The sequence below is a fragment of the Engystomops pustulosus genome, chromosome 2 (genome assembly GCF_040894005.1).
Source record: "Engystomops pustulosus chromosome 2, aEngPut4.maternal, whole genome shotgun sequence".
In the NCBI taxonomy this organism is placed as follows: domain Eukaryota; kingdom Metazoa; phylum Chordata; class Amphibia; order Anura; family Leptodactylidae; genus Engystomops; species Engystomops pustulosus.
Window position 1 is genome coordinate 229,598,707 of NC_092412.1, and position 21,312 is coordinate 229,620,018.

General features: G+C 42.3%; 1 protein-coding gene across 1 annotated transcript; it reads left to right on the forward strand.

Annotated features, from left to right (window-relative positions):
* The first annotated feature begins 2,435 nt into the window (after nucleotides 1-2,435).
* On the forward strand, nucleotides 2,436-20,832 carry ASB11 (ankyrin repeat and SOCS box containing 11). The gene is made up of 7 exons (XM_072138461.1): nucleotides 2,436-2,636; nucleotides 8,796-8,875; nucleotides 10,507-10,614; nucleotides 10,793-10,943; nucleotides 14,834-14,968; nucleotides 15,188-15,379; nucleotides 17,756-20,832. Exons 1-7 carry the CDS (start codon nucleotides 2,459-2,461, stop codon nucleotides 17,878-17,880), a joined length of 969 nt encoding a protein of 322 aa, XP_071994562.1. The 5' UTR covers nucleotides 2,436-2,458; the 3' UTR covers nucleotides 17,881-20,832.
* The last annotated feature ends 480 nt before the right edge of the window (nucleotides 20,833-21,312 follow it).

Genomic DNA, 21,312 nt, shown 5'->3' on the forward strand with positions numbered 1-21,312 from the left:
TTACGGCACCCAAGCAGTCTTTTAAAGGAAACCTACCACTTGAAGTGGCAGGTATAAGAGGGAACTACCGAGCACCAGCTCAGGGTGAGCTTATTTTTGTTAGTGTTTTAAACCGGTAGTTCCCTCTTATACCTGCCACTTCAAGTGGTAGGTTTCCTTTAAATGCTGGCGGCAATCAAGGGGTTAACACCCGTGATTGGTGGCAGTACTGATCGTGGGTGTTTGCTGCAATATGCAGCAAACCCCATGTCTGTATGACAAGGGCTCGTGAGCCCTCTTCATACATCCCTAACAGCTCCATGACGTACTAGTATCTATTGGACTTGTGTATATACACACACGTCACATGTTCCATTTACATACAGTATATAGACACAGCATCGTAAATATTCTCTACACACATACACCATATATGCCGAACACAAACAATATATACAGTTCTTTACACAAAATATTATTATATATATATACACACACACATATATATTCTATAGACAATACCCACTAACATGTACAATTCTGACAATATCACAGCAATGACCAGCTGGGAATATACTGCACACTACTAAATAGTGCAAAAAAATGTATTGCCCTCCAGGGCTGCTGTAAAGCAGATATCACTTACTGTATAATTCAGACGTGTCGGAAGCAGGATATCGGACGCACGATCTTAGGCTTGTTCTACACTTGCGAGTGTGACGCAAGTTCATCGCTTTACACTCGCAAATTTAGAACAGGCCTTAGTGAATTGCGGCACAGTGCATTATCGTCGGACAATGCACTTTTAGTGAACTCCCTGGACCGAGTAAGTAAATGTCCCCCAGTGGCACATTACTAAGGGTCCGAATCGCGTTTTACTGGCGGGTTATGCAAATTTTTCCGTTTTGCAACGATTTTCCCTGAATTGCCCAGGGATTTTGTCGCACACGATCGGATTGTGGCGCATCGGAGGCGGCATGCACGTGACGGAAATTGGAGGGGCGTGGCCGAACGAAAACTCAACGGATTCGGAGAAACCACCGTATTTAAAAAAAAAAAGGGTGTCACGGGACACGCACTTACCTGCACCAAGGATAGGATTGTGCACTCCGGCAGACCACGGCAGACTTCAGCGCAGCAGCGACACCTGGTGGACGTCAGAGGAACTGCCTTAGTGAATCGCCGGAAGATCCGAATCCACTGCAGAGAACGCGCCACTGGATCGCGAATGGACCGGGTAAGTAAATCTGCCCCAGTGTGTTAAGTGGAGCTCTAGTTGAAAACCAAAAAAATTCAATTAAAAAAAAGTAAAAAAAAAAAATCCTCACATGCATGCAACACACTGTGGCACATTTACTTACCCGTCCAGAGTTGTTCACAGTTGTGAGTTGTCTGACGATAATGCACTGTGCCGCGATTCACTAAGATCGTGTGCCCGATATCCTGCATGTGTCGCTTCCCCGCTCAGGTCCGCCGGAGTTCACCTTCTTCTTCCTGGTGCATGTAAGTGCATTGTCTTGCGACACAATTTGAAACTTAAATCCCGCACTCGGTCTGAATCAGACGGATCGTCCAACGGCACGCCACCCGATTTCTGTTGCATGAAAGCCAGCGCAGCTGCGACACAATCCCAGCGCAGACCCCTGTTAAAAACCTGTCAAAGTCATGCAAATCCTGAAAACAGTAAAACAGTGCACAGTCTGACGAAAGTGACCCTTCGTAAATAAGCGCCATTGTGACTGAACAATAGAAGTCAATGGTCTATATTTAGTAAGAACAGTGCAGTCTGTACTATGTGCAGTTACCTGTGTAGTGTGCAGGGGGCGCCAGATTCAGGATTTCTGGCGCACATTCTGCATCAAAATGGTGCTTCATGCACTGCTCTGCCAACTTATTTTTGGTGCACCTTTAACATGGGGCCTGTGACACACTTCTATCAGACTCTGCATGATAAATGTCGCGCACGGTCCGACTGTGCAGCGGAACGCCCCTTTATGTGGAGACTTTTGTGTTGTGTTAGGATAAAACCTCCCCTATTTACCTTTTACCTTTCTGATTGGAGGTTTGAGGATAAAGTTCACAATACTGACCCTAACACCCGTCAGGCTTGCGACCACCCACAGGGCACTTACTATTTAATTTGCATGTGAATTAAACTTTTAAAATTTTTCTGTGATAACAAAATTCTATAAACTCCCCCTAAAAGTATGTACCCCCCCCCCCCCATGTCTAAATGCCACTTCTAAGCTGTTTGATATTTTGCCTAACACACTACAATTAACTATTTACATAACTTTATAAAACAAAATATATCATTTCTGTTTATACACTTTATGTTGCATGTGTTTGCTGTTTTGGTTTCACTATATAACGAGATTTGTTCTCTGAAGTCCTCCAAGCAGTGGAAAGTTCTAAAATAGATTTTCAGGGATGCCAAAAATAGCCGGCTATGAGCTTTTCAGCTGCAGAGATTGCTACAATGGAGACTAGTTCTATCCTTCTGGCCTTTAGTAATATCTACGTGGCCATATTTGTCCTTTTCTGCTTTAAACTTCTGATCAAAGTGTCGCTGGCTCTGCTCACTCATTTCTATATTGTCCGAGGGAATAGAAAAGAAGCTGCTCGCATAGCAGAGGAGATCTATGGGATATCACAAGGTATGTAAGTTATGTCTATTGCTACTAGTTACTTACTGAAGTTACTAAAGTTTCTATATTTGATCGGATACTATCACATATTTGTGTACTGGGTGTACAATAGACTTCAAATCTACTGGTATTGGGTATAACAGGTTTTTCTTTACGAGTGATGAAGGTGCCATAAGTACTGATCATTACTCAGTCTTGTCTTAGTAACTCTCCAGCAGTAGTTAGAGTCTCTGTTTACCAAGATGTCACATCCTGTGTGATCTTGTTGCAAGTGCATAGGGATTTTGTGTACAACCAGTTACTGTCCTGCAGCTGAGGCAATGAGATAAGTATACTGTAATAATAACCTAAACCCTTATAGCAGTGGTGGCGAACCTATGGCACGGGTGCCAGAGGCGGCACTCAGAGCTCTTTCTGTGGGCACCCGGTCCATCACCCCAGTGCACCAGACAGGACTCAAAGAATCTTCCTGCAGTTCCAAATAACTTAAAAGATGCTGCTTTCAGTCATATTTTTAAACTTACTCCGCTACTTGGGACTGTAGAAAGAGGGAGAATGAGTAGACAGGGCCGAATTATCTTTGGAGGACCTCCTGCTGGCCCCACGATTCTCTGTGTACAGAGGGACACTGGAAAGAAGCTAAAATGATGAAAATTCATCCATCTTTCTACTTTGTTGATGTCCTCAGGAGGCCAATATGATTGAAAGTTGTTGAACAGGGAGCAATAAGTTACTGCTTTAATTTTTAGTTGGCACCTTGCATTAAATAAGGGGGGTTTGGGTTGCAGATTGAGCACTCGGCCGCTAAAAGGTTCGCCATCACTGCCTTATAGTAATTAGTTTAAAAATTGGATTTTGGCTGCACACTTAATCAAGTATTCGATGCAGGTGCACTGGAGAGGGTCCCAATCCCATATAGTGTAAGAAAATCTTGGACTCCAGTCACACTGTATAGGTTGCAGGGAGTTTTTTATTGATACAAACTATTATACGTGACGTTTCGGTCAACAATAGACCTTTATCAAACTCAGTCTGTAAAGTGGAATCAGTAAAGGGAGGTATGCTAGTAGCAATGTAGCGCTGCCCAGAAGGAATAGCGGTCTGTGCCGCTTAGTGGAGTGTGGCGCTCACACTCCACTAAGCGGCACAGACCGCTATTCCTTCTGGGCAGCGCTACATTGCTACAAGCATACCTCCCTTTACTGATTCCACTTTACAGACTGAGTTTGATAAAGGTCTATTGTTGACCGAAACGTCACGTATAATAGTTTGTATCAATAAAAAACTCCCTGCAACCTATACAGTGTGACTGGAGTCCAAGATTTTCTGCCTTATAGTAATAACCTCATTAAAGAAATGTCTCCCCTTTACTTATGGTCCCCGATTATGCTCACGGTAAAACCTTTATCTCCTTTTCTGAGATTCTGGGATGAACGTCTGTAAGGCTGGGTGCACATAATAATAATAATTCTTTATATAGTGCACACAGATTACGCAGCACTGCACAGAGCTTGCTGAATCGGTCCCTGTCCCTAATAGGGGTTAACAATCTAATCAACCTGCCAGTATGTTTTGGAGTAGCCGGAGGAAAGCCACCCAAACACAGAGAGAACATACAAACTTTTTGCAGATGTTGACCTGGATGGGACTTGAACCCAGGACCCCAGCATCATATCTTTTGTATACTCAGCGAATATATGTCAGGAAAGCTCCTAACGTATATATGCTGAGCGTATACATTGACATATAGTGGCAGGCGCAGGCATCGTTGTTGCCCCCGTTCTCACCATCGCTCTCTCTTTCCATCCTTCTCCCTCCTGACGTATGTGCTGAGCGGAGGCAGGAGAAGGCTATGGGGAGCGGATGCAGCGTATTGCATCCCTTCTGAAGACGTGCTGCATCTGGATAGTATGAGGAGATGACAGCCGCAGAGAGAAGACAGAGGTGAGTATAGCAGGGTTTTTTTTAACCTGGCGATCTTCAAATCGGGCCAGTCTATATGAAAATAATAAGAATAATAATTCCTTTCTTTATATAGCGCACGCAGATTCCGCAGTGCTGCACAGAACTTGCCAAATCCCACCATTGCACCCTAGTTTGGAGACCCCTGGCCTGGGAGATGTAGACATAAAACAGAAAAGCATATCTAATGAAGATTATTTGGCAATTTTGACTCTCTTGTAATATTAAAAAGTCTTATGTGAATGTAAATGGTTGTAGAGTAAATGGGGGACCGCAAGTGCCACACGTTTACTTTGGACTTTCGAGTTTGGTTCATCTTATTAACTGACCACAAGTCCTATAGAAGTCAATGGAGCACAGGACAGCACTTCACTAGGACTTCTGGATGGGCATACAGCATGGCTGAACCCCATAAGTCCCAGTGCTATGGAGCAGATAAGGGGAACTATTAATCAACCGTTCTACTGATTGCAGAGGGTCCAACATCCGGGGAACCCCGTGATTGTATGTTCAGATCATATGTTAACCCCTTTATTTGGAGAGAACATCTTATGGTTTGCATTTATTTTAATGGGAAACTGTCAGAAGAAATTGACATTATAAACCACTAGCAGTATGTTGCCATGCAGATTAAAGGGGTTATCCAGGTTTAAGAAGTTACTTAGAGCCGGGGTGGGCTATTTAAAAATAATAAACGTGTACTTACCTCCTCCGGCGCCGCTGATGTCTCGTGGCGGGGTCGGTCTGATCCGTTCCCCCATTTGTTTACAGGGGCAGAGAAGCCGCGCACAGAGAACTTCCTCCTGGAGAGGTGGCCAGCTCCTCCTATCTGTCGCTATCTCTCAGCATTGTAAGCGCTGGATAGGAGTTGGTGTCAGATTGGAGCCGGAGACAAACCGGCGCACAGATCAGATGTACCGTGGCCCAGGACATCAGCAGCACCGGAGAAGGTAGATACATGTTTATTATTTTTAAATAGCCCGCCCCAGCCTGGCCCTAAATTATTCCTGAACTTGGATAACCTCTTTAACACCTTTTAGATCATGTTTCTTTAATGACCCAGTGTGGTGGCATCATCCAGAAAATCTACTTTGAAGTGAGAGGTAAATTGGTTGTATAAAGTCAGCGAGTTTTGCACTGAAGTCAAGCTCTCCTCACCTCACAATGTTCCCTCTGCTATGATTGATGGTTTTGTATTCAGTCACATCACTTACCATCTCTCCAGAAGTCTATTGCAAGAAGTAAAGCACAACAGAGGAGATGTTCTGAGGAAGAGAGAGCTTGACTTCTGTACTAAGCTCTCCCAGGAGACCCATTTTTAGCGCTCTCCCAGTCACCACAGAGCATAGTACATACACTGCCAAAGTGTTTTTGTATAAAAAATAGGTTTTTCAGAAAAAAAGATATGTTATATTGTACCTTTCATTAGCATCTGCTGTGTGACTAGGCGGTTGCCTATTGGGAGGGTCTGGAAAGGAGCAGTCCCCCCCCCCACCCTTGGGATATCGCTCCTCCATGTGTCCTTTTCAAATATAGGAAAACACCCATCACTGGGCTTAGCGACGCCCCCTGCTCCTCTACAGCCAATCCTGAGTGTGGGGAGTTATTCATATATTTGAAAAGATCACATTTTTCCCAAGGGTGGGGGGAACTGCTCCTTTCCAGCCCCTCCCAATTGGCAACTACCTAGTCACACAGCACATGCTAATGAAAGGTACCTCGTGTTCATTTAATAATGAACAGGATTTATTCCCATTAAAATGGTTTCCCTACAAGCGGTATTACATGCAGTTGAATCCACCCCATATTTATAAACATTTCTGTATTTTAACATTTCACTAACTTGTTTGTATGCGCTAAGATGTTTGGATGATATTTGGAATAGCGCCACCTGCAGTTTGTTATTGCACTGCCTTTCTGTAACTTGCAGCTTCAGGATATGAGATGACATGTTCAGCAAGAGGGAGAGTATCCCTTTAAGACTAAAACATTTATTAATAATAATAATAATAATAATAATCTTTATTTATATATTCATATTCCGTAGCGCTGTACAAATGTGTATGTAATGACTGCTGTGCAGTGCAGACATATTCCTGCTTTAGATATCACACGTCTCTGGGTATTTCCATCATAAACATTTAAGATAGTCAAAAATATGTGAATGTATGTATACAGGCGGTCCCCTACTTAAGGACACCCGACTTACAGACAACCCATAGTTACAGACGGACCCCTCTGCCCACTGTGACCTCTGGTGAAGCTCTCTGGATGTTACTACAGTCCCAGACTGTAATGATCAGCTGTAACGTGTCTGTAATGAAGCTTTATTGATAATCCTTGGTCCCATTACAGCAAAAATTTTGAAACTCCAATTGTCACTGGGGCAAAAAAAATTTTTTTTTCTAGAACTTCCATTATAAAATATACAGTTTCGACTTTCATACAAATTCAACTTAAGAACAAACCTCCAGACCCTATCTTGTATGTAACCCGGGGACTGCCTGTATTTCTATATGAGAGGTAATAGTGGGGGCATTAGGCTCGGTGGCCCTTTAAGTAGGCAGCTCCTGGTCATAGATGAGATTTGATCCTGTTCTTAGAGGAGGTCACTATTCACACGTGATGTTTTGCAGTGACTCTCTAGCACTCTCATTAATGTTGTCTGTACAAGCTCCGAGCTGGCTGTCTATGTGAGCACAGGCGTCTCCAAAAGACGGGAATTTTCTGGAACCTCTTTACCTTGGGAGCTTAGAAATGCTCTTTATGGTGATCACATCTGCCACACGTTCCAAGGAGGTAGGTTCCTACATACATGTAGGTGACAGCTGTATACATGTGTATATAGAGAGAAGTAAATAAATCAGAGCAAATATATGACAACTGACATCTTCAGCAGATACAATGTTACCGGTGATCAGTCTTCTTAACAAATGTATGTGACAGACTGGTGGATTCTTAGGATATGTTCACACCAGCAGAATACAAATTGCAAAAATATATTTTGGCCATGGTCTGTACTGTAGTCTACAGTTACGGGTCTGCAAGCAGGTAATATACTGTGACATATCTGAAGCTAGGCACAATATGGCGGGACGCTCCACTCTCCTACGCACTGCAACAGTGCTCTTTACTGATTGAAATTAGTAGGAACGTGTTTTGAGAAGTTACACCAAGCTGTATTCGGAATCAGCATGAGTAGTTTGCATGAACATACCCTTTAAAAGGATTGAGGGAGTGGTTCATGATAAACTATTGGCGAACAAAGGATCTAGAATCTGAGTGTATGAGCAGGTTAAATGACTTAAAGGGGTTGTCCACATTCAGTAAATAATATTATTTGTGTAATAAAAAAATTATACAATTTTCCAATATACTTTATGTATCAATTCCTCCTGGTTTTCTAGATCTCTGATTGTTGTCATTCAACAGGAAGCTTCATTGTTTACTTCCTGTGGATAAAAAAATGGTCCCGGGTCATGTGATGTCACACAGGTGCACGGCTTTTTATATCCATGGTCATGTGATGTCACACAGGTTCACGGCTTGTTATATCTCTGGTCATGTGATGTCACACAGATGCACAGCTCATTCTATCTCTGGTCATGTGATGTCACACAGGTGCACGGCTTGTTATATCCATGGTCATGTGATGTCACACAGGTGCACAGATTGTTATATCCATGGTCATGTGATGTCACACAGGTTCACGGCTTGTTATATCCCTGGTCATGTGATGTCACACAGGTGCACGGCTTGTTATATCCCTGTCATGTGATGTCACACAGGTGCACGGATTGTTATATCCATGGTCATGTGATGTCACACAGGTTCACGGCTGACTATGGTCACACAGGCGTACAGCTCGTTATATCACGCAGATCTGACAGCTCTGTGTGCTACTAACGAACTGTGCACCTGTGTGACCATGGTCAGATTTCTGTTCCCTAGAAGTAAACTTAGAAACTTTCTATAGAATGACAGCAAGCAGAGATCTAGAAAACCACGAGGAATGGATACAGACAGTATATTGGACATTTGTATAACTTTTTATAATAAAAACAATAACACCCCTTTCAGCTATTACCAAAGAGAATATTTCATTATCCTTTGGCTTACACCTTCTTACAATAATGATGCACTTTTCATCACTTGCAGTGAAATCCTCCATATTTCCTCATTTGCCCATTGCATTGTACTTTGCAGGGTCCTGGGCTGACAGGTCTCCTCTACATGATGCTGCATTTCATGGACAACTCCTGACTGTCAAGACACTGATTGCTCAGGTACTTCCGGTGTATTACATGTTGTCTGGATGTGTTCCTCTAGTCCACTGCTTTGTGTATTCATCCTCTCTTATCCGAAATATTCTCCAAGGTTGTGTGTAAAGTATATTCATTGGAATCTGTCAGCAAAAACAACAAGACTGCAAATGGGTAGCAGCGGAGAGCTGTACAGTTATAACTTTAATGTGTGTGTAGTTAGAATATGAATTTTTCACAGTCCTGCAGCTACTAGCATGGTTGTCACAGGCTTGGTTAAACAGCTCTCTAGGGCTATGTAAGACTAGTATCTATCAATAAACTAAAAACTAGATCAATGCAATGTTAACTAACATAATTACAGTACAGGGTGCGGTTTCATGAGACTCCAAGCATCATAGTGACATATGATGTATGGAGTCCCTTCTTCTGTGTAGATCGCAGACACTGTAATCATGATAACGGTTTGCCGCTGTTGTCCAGAGGATTTGCAGCATTCAGTATGCAAAAAACATTCACCATGCAGTCCAGAGTTCATGTGTTTTAAAGGGAACCTGTCACCAGGGACCTCATTTTCACAGGTTACAAAAGCCCATTACAGCTGCAGTGCACATAAGCCTTTCTGCTTTCTCTAAGCATTTGCATTACAATATAATTGTGTGTTATAACTTACCTTGCATCCCAACAGTCCCAGGGGTTGGGCTTTTGTTTGGATGCATTTCAATAGTCAACAGTCAACATGTGACTTGTCTGTGCTGCAGCTCCCAGCCCCTGCTAAGCTCTTGGCCCCCACCTTTGTGCTCCTGTACAGTTCCTGCTCCTTCACAGAGCTCACAGCCTGGTCAGCTGACATCAATGGTGGAGGGAGGAGTTGTACAGGAGCACAAAGGTGGGGGCTGAAAGCTGAGCAGTGACACAGACAAGTCACATGTTGGTGTTTGAAATGCATCCAAACCAAAGATCAAACCCTGTGACTACACAGAGGATTCTGTCAGGGTGCAAGGTAAGTTATAACACACAATTATATTCTAATGCAAATGCTTAGAGAAGGCAGAAAGACATATTTGCACTGCAGGTGTGACGGGCTTCTACAAACTGTATTTAGTGAAAATGAGGTCCCTGGTGACAGGTTCCCTTTAAGCCTTCTACTATTTTATTCAAGGAACTGTCCATGATGTGGTAAAAAAAATGGGCTCAAAGCAGGGAATGTGACAACAAAGTGACTATTACTTACTTGGTTAATCCCCTGCTGATCCTGCTGAGGTAGTGCTGTGCTACTCATGTTACCCCCTGCAGTTGCTGAGATATCATTAAAGACATCTGACCATTATAATCCTCTACACTGTCACAGAGGAGGAGCTAGAGCAGAGGTTAGGGTGTGTGTTACGATAATTTTTTACTTGTCAGAGAAGAATAGCATAACACATGCCCTCTCCTAGCTCCTCCTCCCTGACAGTGGAGAGAATTACAATGGTCAGATACTGCGGCTGATATCTCAGCAACCATGGGGGCTAGAAAGAAAATTCAAATTGCCCCTGATTCCGTGTAGCTGTCCCCTACAATATGTTCATGTTCATCTTCACAAATGGGAGATGGTGAAAGGTCCTCTTTAAAGTTCATCTTTTTCTAACCATATATTTATTTTTTCTTTGCAGGGTTTTAACGTGAACATTTTGACGGTAGACAGGATTACCCCTCTTCATGAAGCTTGTCTAGGAGGTCATGTGTCCTGTGCAAAAGTCTTACTGGAGAATAGGGCTCGTGTGAGTGTGATTATAACCTGTGTGCAATAACAAGAGTGTCCCCTAGATGGCAGACATACATTCATGGTATTACTGTGCATGACAATAAGAATATCTTGCTACCTCTGAATACAGAGCAGATCATTGCATGCTGCAGCTATGGATACACCAAATAACAAAAAATTCTGATCCCATGTAGATAAATATTGTGACAGTGGATGGAATCACTCCCCTGTATAACGCCTGCAGCAGCGGAAGTGTCGCTTGTGTTAGCATGTTATTGGACCATGGCGCCAAGCCAGAGCTGGAAACTCAACTTGCCTTTCCCCTTCATGAGGCCGTTGTAAGAGGTAACATGTTACACTTCTGCCGTATCAATACAACCGATCAATCTAAACGCAGATTCCCTTTTATGTCTTTGCATTTCTGTTTTTTACTCCCCACGTTCTAAAAGCCTTAAAGGAAACCTACCATTTGATTTCATGCATTGTGAACTAAACATACATTGAGAATGCTGTAGCTACACTGATGCAGCAACATATCGGGGGTATCGGGGGAAAAACCGCCGCATTTAAAACAAAAAATCTGTCGCGGAGCTTGCACTTACCTTCACTCAGCCCGGCTCGGTGAACTCCATCGCGTTCCGATGCTTTTCAGCGCAGCAGCGCCACCTGGTGGACGGCAGAGTAACTACCTTAATGAATCCCGGCTGGACCCGAATCCAGCGCAGAGAACGCGCCGCTGGATCGCGAATGGACCGGGTAAGTAAATCTGCCCCATCTTGTTTAATCCCTGGGCTGAGTGGTTTTGCTAAAAAAAAACTATTATAAAAATTTGATAAATAATGAGGCTCTGTCGCTCTTATGGCTGCCCCTGCTTCTCCTCTTACCCTAATTATGCACTGCTCCATAGAATGATGTAATCACTGTCTTGTGCCTGACAGGCAGAAGTAATCAATCCCTGCACCGTCCCACAGCTGCAGTGTATGAGTCATCCAGCTCAGGTTGATTATTCCTGTCTGGACAGTGCAGGCATCTATGTGTAATGTGTTTATGAATGACAGGCTGAATGCAATCATGCATTTCCAAAGTCCTAAATGTTATAATAGTTTTTTCAGCAAAACCACTCAACTCACAGATTAAACAAGACATGTTTCTGCATCAGTGTAGCTACAGCATTCTTAAGGTATGTTTGGTTCATAATGCATGAAATCAAATGGTAGATTTAATTTAAAGAAGACCTGTCAACAGAATTTTACCCCTCACACCAGTAATACCTGCCGGTAAAGGGTTTAAAGGGCTTCCCATATCACCTAAAATTATTTGCCAGTCAGGCATGTACCTTAATTACAGCCTTTTTTCTCATATGAAAAAGGTAGAAATGAGTAAACTTCTGAATAGAAGAGTCATGTTTTCTCCAGGCTGCCAGTGAATCACACCTCCTTCTTTTGGCTGACAGCTCAGTGTCTCTCAAATCTTGGTGTGAGCAGCCAGGAAGTCCTCTTCCTGTCCTTACCAGAAAGCTGTCCCTCTTGCTGCATGGTGTATGTAGTGGTGAGCACTGAGTGGGACACCATTTCACTCACCCCACGATGGATGGGTCAGAGTGGTGGCGTGTAAAGCCACATGCCAATGGGTGAGGCCAACATAGACAAAGACAGAAAATGTTGGGCATGATTTTACTGGTGGGAGGACGCAGATTTAGCTGGAACTCCTGCACTTTTCAGCAAAGGCACAGGGGTGTGAATAAAGTTTATTGTGCCGGTCCTTGATGACAGGTTCCCTTTAACTTTTTTTTTATTTTTCCATTTACAGAAAAGCATGAGGGCTTGTTTTCTGCGTAACAAAGTGTACTTTCTAGTGGCACCCTTTAATATTTTGTGCTATGTACTATAAGAATGAAACATAAAATCATGTGGGGAAATTGATTGTGCCATTTTGTTACATGCTTACTTTTATGATTTGGTATACAAAGTTGTGTAAGGTGTTCTTTTTTTGTAGGAGAATATGAAGTTTTCATTTGATTTATTTTCAAATGACTTTGGAGATTTTTTATTTGTAAATGATTGAGGTTTCACATAAAACAGTGAATTATAAATAGGGTGGTCAATACCCTACCTGAGGACACTGGTGATTGTGTGCCACAAGACAAGGTCATGTGAGTTTCTACCCATGAGCCTTTGCTCATTTCCTAGATGTTGGAGGATCCCCTTGGTGAAATGATCAGTCCTCAGTTATCTTCCTTTTTGATGGCTTTTGACCCTTCAGGTACAATAGCACAGCCCATCGTTAGAAGTAATGCACAGTTATTTAAGGCCTAATTTTACTTTTAAACTGTCTCAAGTCATAAAAAACAATAATCCAGCCATTTTGACATTTCTTTTGTTTTGTTTTCAAGAAGAAGACTCCTTGATTGTTAAAGGGGTTGTCCAAGACTTATCAAAAAAACAAAAGGTGGCCTCCTGATGACATCAAGCCACCACCATTTAAATGACACTTACATTTTTAACATCCACGATCAGTTCCTGCACTGATAAAGGTTGTTAACTGTTAAAGTTACAGATAGTTCCAAATTATTGATATTGATTATGTGACACAATCCAGCATACTTTCTGTATACCCCATGGTTTTCTAGATCTCTGCTTGCTGTTTACTACCCGTCGATAAACACTAGTCCCTGGTCACGTGATGTCACACAGGTGCATACCTCTCTGTGGTATAACGAGCCGTGCACCTATATGACATCACATGACCAGGCACTGATTTCTATCCATAAGAAGTAAACTATGAAGTTTCCTATATATGAGAGCAAGTAGAGATGTAGAAAACGGTAAGGAATTGATACAGAGAGTATATTGAAGAGTGTATAACTTTTCATTACACAAATAATATAAATTATTTGTTAAAAGTGGACAACCCCTTTAATGGTAGATTTCCTTTAAAAGGTGGATCCAGGCCTCTTACCTGGATACAAAATAAGAAATGACAAGGCACAGAAGTGGTTTCATAGGGTATGCTGTAGCAGATTTGGCGATTGATGCGTCTGGGCCTACACACTCCAAGGTGGCTCAAGTTGAGGTCTTAGAAGGTTCCATCAATTCTTTATTGGTGAAACATCTGGGGACTGGGAAGGCCCGGCTGTAGCGGTCCAAGTTTCTCATTTACTACACCCAAGGAAGCAGCAGTAGTATTCTGTTGTGATCCAGTGAATCAAGTGTTGTCTTCATTCAAATTAATACACCACTAAAGGCGACTTTGATGTCAAATGTAGGATAAGTAATGGAAGTGAAGAGGACTGTTGTGGGGGAAAAGGCAAAAGTGAGTATCAGACTTTTTTAAAATTCTGATTTCTATCAGCGGTCCCCAACCAGTCACAGCCTGGGACCATGAGCTAGTATTGGGCCGCAACCCCGGGGGACTCCTGACATAAATGATGCAAACAGCCACCCTGCATCCATCCACTTAGTGCAGTAATGTGCCCCCTCCTAAGTCTTCTGAGAGTGTCTGAGGGCCTTCTTTATAGGTCAACAGGAAAGTAACTTCATGTCCTTTTGTGGCGAGGCTCGGCGTCTAATAAGACAACACATGTAATTTTTACAAATGTGAGACATAACTGCTAGAGATGAGCAGGCCCGATGTCCAGGTTCGGCGTTAGGGTTCACTCCGACATATTGCCGAATAGGTAGCCAAACAGGCAATCCAGCAAATGAACGCCCCTAGCTATTGGCCACGCCTAGGATTGTCCATGGGAACGCCCTAGCCATAGCTAGTTACTAGGGGCTTTCATTTGCCAAATTGTCTGCAATACGTACAGGTCAGACGGCTGAACCCGAAAGCCTAACCTGGACGTCAAGTCTCTAATAACTGTATGTTGAGTTTTACAGCAATATGACATTTCTATATGGGAGCTTTATTTCTTTTTGTGTCAAGGAATATAATAGTTTGTTGTCTTTATGCCTTTTCATCAAATTTTGAAGGAGCTCCATTTCTCAGTAATGTTACGGTTATACCAGAAGTATCAACTTCTCGATGACCATCTTCACTGTGTCCCATGGAATAGGTAATGCCTTGTAATTGTACCCTACATAAAAGTTATTTCATGGGATACTTTTATAAAAAAAAAAGAAAATTCAGCTGAGCTTACAGGTCCTCTTTCATTCTTATTCTCCAAGTCAAAAGTTGACTGTTCAAATGGAACAGTAGGACTGGGATCATTTGGCCGCTATGTGTTATTTTCACAGGTCACAGGGAATGTGCCGAAATGTTAATCGCTTATGGAGCTGACATTGAGAAAGAACTCCAGAACAAGGGCACCCCACTCTATTTAGCCTGCGCCTATCAGAAAACAGAATGTGTCCGAAGACTCCTCGAATTAGGTAACCATGACATTGAGGCAATGATACACAAGTTACCATTATATCAGTGGATATTTGACAGTGGTTCCGTTTGCCCACAGTGCTGACACTTTTATAATCCTGAGGTAATAAATGAATGAATATGATAATCACTGACATTATTACACCTTATTATTACACTAAGGATGTTACTCTCCTCTCAGCACCACAACATGAAATGCATTTGCATTTTTATTCTAGGTGCAGAGGTAAACCATGGTAAACAGCGGGACACTCCGCTGCACGCTGCAGCCAGAGGAACAAGTGAGGACATTGTCAAACTGCTTATTGATTATGGAGCTAATGTCAAGTATAAAAACATGGAGGGCAAATACCCCATTGAACTCTCAGCGTCCCGGAGTCCAGTGGAGCGAGCCCTTCTAGTGGCAGAAGGTAAGACATTACTCATCTGTAGTCTATACCACTTGGGACCTAACAAGTGACAATTTTGAGTTTGGGTTGTCTGGGATCGCTACTAGCTTTAGGTGGTGTAAAAATAAGAAAAAAAACTTAAAATTACATCTCTCCAGTTCTTCAGTCCAGCATAGAGCCTCTCATTACCATCGGTCTCTGTTGGTATACAGAGCCTCAACCTTGACTTTGTGTCGACCGCAGACACCTGCTATGTATTGGGCTCTCTGTCTCAGTTGAGCCTCTGTACAGCAACAGAGACTGATGGTAATGGGAGACTGCTGGTACGGAGAACCAGAGAGGTAAGAATAAGTTTTTTTTTCATGTTTTACACCACCTGGGGCCATTAGTTAAAAAAAAGAGCCATCCCAGACAACCCCTTTACGGAAACGAAGATATGAAGAAAGTTCAGTTATTCTGAAAATGTGTTGTATGGATAAAGACATGAAAGTTGGTGAGCATTCATCAATTGTGCAACAGGGTACGTGTTTATGGCGCACAAATTTTGCAGGAATTTACACTGGGATGTAAGATTGTGGTGCGAGGGGTTATAGAATTGGAGCAGGACCGAAAAGGTCCTGAACTGTCTCCACATTCATGAAGGTGAAGTAGAACTTGGTAAACCAGCTTTTAGCTCCTCTGTTTGTGCAGAGGAAACCTAGAACTGTAGAAAAAGTGTAGAGAATACTAAATGGTGGGCAAATCGAGCGACCAAAAAAACTAAAGGTGTGAGTGTCGGAAAATTTGCAATATTGTAGCACCAACACTTCATAATGGCCCAGCAAGGGGAAAAATGATACCATAAAAATGGTGGAAAGCCAATAATAAATGCTGCCATTGTCTTTTGTAAGGCTTCCAAATGCTGAGACCTGCACTTGTCGCCAGAATAAAGGATACAACTGCTTTCATTTTTTTTCCTGTGTGCTGCAAGGGATAAAATTAATGACAAATGTATTCTGTGTTGTTTGGATTAAACCTTCATGTTAGTGACACATTTTAAATTGAAGCTCCAGGAAGAGGTTGCACATTATTATAGAACTGTGTTTAGAACAAAACCTTCATATTATGTAATTATCAATTGTCAAATAAAACTACGGGGGTTTTTATATGGAGACCGCCGCAGCAAGAGGGGTGTGTCATAGGGGACTTCATTAACTAACAAAGGCAACAAGTAAACTGAGGCTGAAATTCTAAATTTATTTCCATTTTGTGACATTAATAAATAAAATTCTTTGAGTGTTTTTTTTTTCAAAATGTTAAAAGACTCGTTCAATAAGAGAAGGAAAGCTATAGTAATGGGTCATATAGATTAGGCTATGTTCACATTTTGCTTTTGCGGTTCTATTAAATGGAAGGGAAATGTCTGTCACAGGAGTTTTTTATGGGCCTCTAGATGTTGTGTAAATACAAACAATGTATACTTACCTTTCTGTGTTGCACCACTTAGTACACACAGGCTCAGCAGTGAAGCCACGACCCTCTATAGCAGTGGTGGCGAACCTATGGCACGGGTGCCAGAGGTGGCACTCAGAGCCCTCTATATGGGCACCCTTGCCATCACCCCAGGGCAGGGCTCCCCAGACAGAACTCAAGGCCTCTTGCAATCACAGGCAGCCCAGGACCCTAGAAGGAAGCTACAATGATGATCCAAACTTCTTCTCCTTCTTTCTACTGTATTGGTGTCCTCAGGTGTCTATAGATTTTAAACCTGTGACAGAGCAGAGAGTAATAAGTTACTGCTTAAATTGTTGCATTTGCACTTTGCGAAAAAAATGTGGATTTTGGTTGTAGTTTGGGCACTCGGTGTCTAAAAGGTTTGCCGTCACTGCTCTATAGCCTACTACAGGCTTCAGCTGAAGACTGTAGTGGGACTTTAACCTCTGTATATCAACACCTGCATGTGTTCTGTGAAGACGGTAGTGGCATGTCGTGGAGCATATTGCCACAGGGCGGCACTTGTCAGACGAAAGCATCATAGAGTGTCAAACCCCTTGTAATACATTTAAAATATTGCATTGCTAAGGGCTTAGCAGAAAACGGGTGTTTCCTTTTGGAAAGGGGCGTCACTTGAAGAAGTTAAGAAACTAGACTAACCTATAGATTTTTGTTCCCCTCTCCTGGAGAGACTACATCTGTTTTAATGCTGCACTGTACCTGAATCTAATGGATTGGGTATAATAGTAGGTTTACACCTACCTTGTAAAGTAATTTAGTGTGAAGAGAGTTTATTATAATAGAAATGTCATTGAAAAAAAATAATTGAATGAATTTCCTCACGTTACCTATTCTTTATGGCTACATAATCCTATAACGCTGAGATTCCGATTTCCTAACTTTCATATCATATTTCTCCTCTAGGTCCCGCGTCCTTGGCTCAATTGTGTCGTCTAAGTATTCGGAAAACATTGGGATCTTCATGTCTTCAAGTGGTTCCCAGGCTCCAGTTACCGAACAGATTAATACAATTTTTGTTATATCGATAGACCCTTTTTTTTAACTAATGCGTCTATGATCGAGATCATATATCATGAGCATCAAAGTCCGATTTTCAATGGTTTGGTCCAAACATATTATTTATTATATCTTAGATACTTTTTTTAAATTATTTTATGTTAATCAGCATAAAAGGACTTTAATATAACACTTCTTCTATAAGGGTTTGTCCAATTTCCCAGGAAAAAATATTTTGCGGTGAATAAGGCTTCAAATCTCCACATTGTAAATGCAGATTTTATAACCGTTCCTAGAGGAGGGACTTGAAGTTACCGGCCCTGCTATATGATGCATCCTTTGTAGGACTGTTCTCTCATATTGGGAAGAGACTCCATATTAATTACTAAGGCACCTGTTTACGGGTGAAGCTGTACCCCCTGCACCCTCCCCCAGTTAGGCCTCAGGGTCATACTGGCTTGCATGGCAGGATTTTGGGGAATTTTAACAAGGTTTCTGTACTTCCTAACTTTAACTTGTTCAATTGTCCTGTCCTTTTTAGGCTACATTCACATCTTTTTGTATATGCTAGGAAAGCTCCCAAACTATATATAGTGACAGATGGAGGCCTCCAGTATATACTGTAGATATGTTGTATACTGTGGAACACATAGGATGGGAAGGCGCCGCAAACTATATCTTTGCATCCTGCTCCCTCCTGATGAGCGACATACACAGTCAGCAGAGAGGCAATGGGTTGCGGATACAAAGTATTACATCCATCGCCCGGCTGAGCTTATGCACAGGGAGATCCCCGGTGATGTCACTGTCCATATAAGGAGGAAATACCCTGAAAATTGTCATCTGCCAATCACTGGCTGCTGCTGATGTTCACTCCTCCTCCCAATTTCAGGGGAAGGGGTTGGAACAGAACAAAGTAGGCCACTGTATGAGCATGTGGTGGGATACGTCCTACCCCTCTGTTGTAAGGGACCATCGGACATTCAGACATACTGTATCATAGCTCCCAACCGTCCCGATTTTGATGGGACTTTCCCGTTTTTCGTACCTCTGCCCCGCGTCACGGGCAGCTATGAGCTTGTCACGGATTCTCCCCCCAGGTCCCGCTGTGTTCGCATAGTAAATACTTTGAAAGCCAGAACTGATAGTACAGAATGGCTTCTACAGACATCGAGAGGGAATCCTTTTCAGAGAAGTGTCGGGCTTAGCGGAGAGCAGGGACCACATCATCAGGTCAGATCAGCATCTGTCCATATATGGTCTCTGCATCTCCTAGGGTTCCCCAGAGCAGACATCGGGCAGGGAATCCTTTTCAGAGAAGTGTCGGCTTAGCTGAGAGAGCAGGGACCACGTCATCAGCTCAGATCTCTATCTGTCCATATATGGTCTCCAGGTCTTCCCCAGACACAAGCTATTTATTTAATTAAATTACATAAAGTTTTGCCCAGGCTGAGATTCAAACCTGGGATCCTCTGCACTGCAGACAGAAGCTTATCTAACTGAGCTATAAGCCCAGTGATACAGAGCTGAGGATTTCTGGTAACTAAGAAGTGTTATCAGCCAGTGTTACATTGTGATACAGACTAATGCACAAAAAAATGCACGTGCACGTTCTTGTGGGCTCAGTTTTTACGACTTTGACTGTGCACTCAAAATAACACCTCAGCTTTATTCTTTGGTTCGGTGCGATCGCCGTGATACCAAATTTATATAGGTTTTATTGTGTTTTAATACATTTTAAAAAATTTAACAAATGTGTACAAAAATGAAAAAAAAAATTGCCATTTTCTGAAGCTAATAACTTTTTCATACTTTAGCGCACGGAGCTTTATGAGGGGTCATTTTTGGCGAAATGAGCCGATGTTTTCATTGCTACCATTTTGAGGTCTGTGCGACATTTTGATCATTTTTTATTCCATTTTTTATGTGATGTAAAAAGGTGTAAAAGTCGCATTTCGGACATTTGGGCGCCATTTCCCGCCTCAGAGGTCACCGCCGGCCGTAACCGTTTTTATATTTTGATAGATCGGGCATTTTGGGACGCGGCGATACCTAATGGGTCTGTGATTTTTACTGTTTATTATGTTTTATATCAGTTCTAAGGAAAGGGGGGGTGATTTGAATTTTTAATATTTTATAAATTTTTTTTCTTTTTTAAACTTTTTTTTTCTTTTTTTTTAGACCATCTACGGTACATTAACCCTAGATGGTAAGATCGTTCCTATTATATACTGCAATACTTCTGTATTGCAATATATGGCATTTTTGCAGCTCATTCATTAAAATGAGTCACTGGCTCATTGTAACAAATCTGCAGAAGCCAGATAGCTTCGGGTCAAACGAAGACCCGAGGCTACCATGGCAACCGATCGCCGCCCCCCGATGATGTTCGAGGGTGCGGCGATCGCAATAAAGATGGCGACGGCAACGGACCGGTTAATAGCCGCGATCGGTGCAAGCAACGACCGCGGTTATTAGCGGTGGGGGTTTGCTGCAATATGCAACAACCCCCACCCTTGTATGAAGAGGACTCAGCCCGGTAGTTAGTTACCAAAATTCTAATCTTTGATAATCACAGAGCTAATAGCTCAGTGGGTTGGGGCGCTGTGTTATTATTGTTCATGGATACTGCAGGTTCTAGGTTCAAATCCCAACGAGGAAATTTTTTTTTATTTTTTAATTGAGATGATTTTTATTATTATAATATGGCTAAAATTTGGGGCGTGGCCAGGGAGTGAGTGGGGGTGTGGCTTAGGGGGATCGCTACGCGTGCCGCCATTTTGTCCCTCTTTCCCTTTCACAGATGTTGGGAGGTATGCTGTATGATTACTGAGCGTGCCATTGCACTCAATGCGATCAATTTAAAAAAGTTTGAATGCCCCTTTAAGATGTTATCACCATCGGGAGAGGCGCCTTACAACCTGCTTATCTCTTGTTTGAACACAGGATTGGGCATGTTATAATCAGAGCTGCTACTTTACTGTATATTCTGCTGCTATCAACAATCTAACACAAAGATGGTAAATCTTTGTGTTAGATTGTTGATAGCAGCAGAATATACAGACCATTATTCAATGGTCATATGACATCCAACTACCGGTGGTGACCAGTGCCTAGTGGTGGTGGTGACTAGTTTTGCAGGGGCCTTGATCAAACTAGATTCAGTCAATTTGGTTTGGTGATTGGGCGCAGATGAATGAGAACAGTAAGGAATATTGTCTACTATACCAATAATTTGTTTATAATTGCTAATGATAACCACTGGCTAGCCAAAGACTAGTGAGATCACAGGCAATTGATTTCTTGCAAAAAATGCCGCCACTGCCCCATTCATCATATCCAGCAGAAATCCATGCAGCGGAAACAACCACATTCAGATTCACAGAATCGATTATCATCCACCAGGTAAATAGGAGATAACTTTTTATAAGAAACCCCCTTTAAATATTTATTTTCTATTCTGT

Bases quoted from the DNA above. Each gene is read 5' to 3' on its own strand.
- ASB11 (XM_072138461.1), top strand. From the start codon at position 2,459: ATGGAGACTAGTTCTATCCTTCTGGCCTTTAGTAATATCTACGTGGCC. The intron at 10,944-14,833 runs GTAACATGTTAC...TTATTTTCACAG, and splicing joins TCATGAGGCCGTTGTAAGAG to GTCACAGGGAATGTGCCGAA. The intron at 14,969-15,187 runs GTAACCATGACA...TTTTTATTCTAG, and splicing joins CCGAAGACTCCTCGAATTAG to GTGCAGAGGTAAACCATGGT.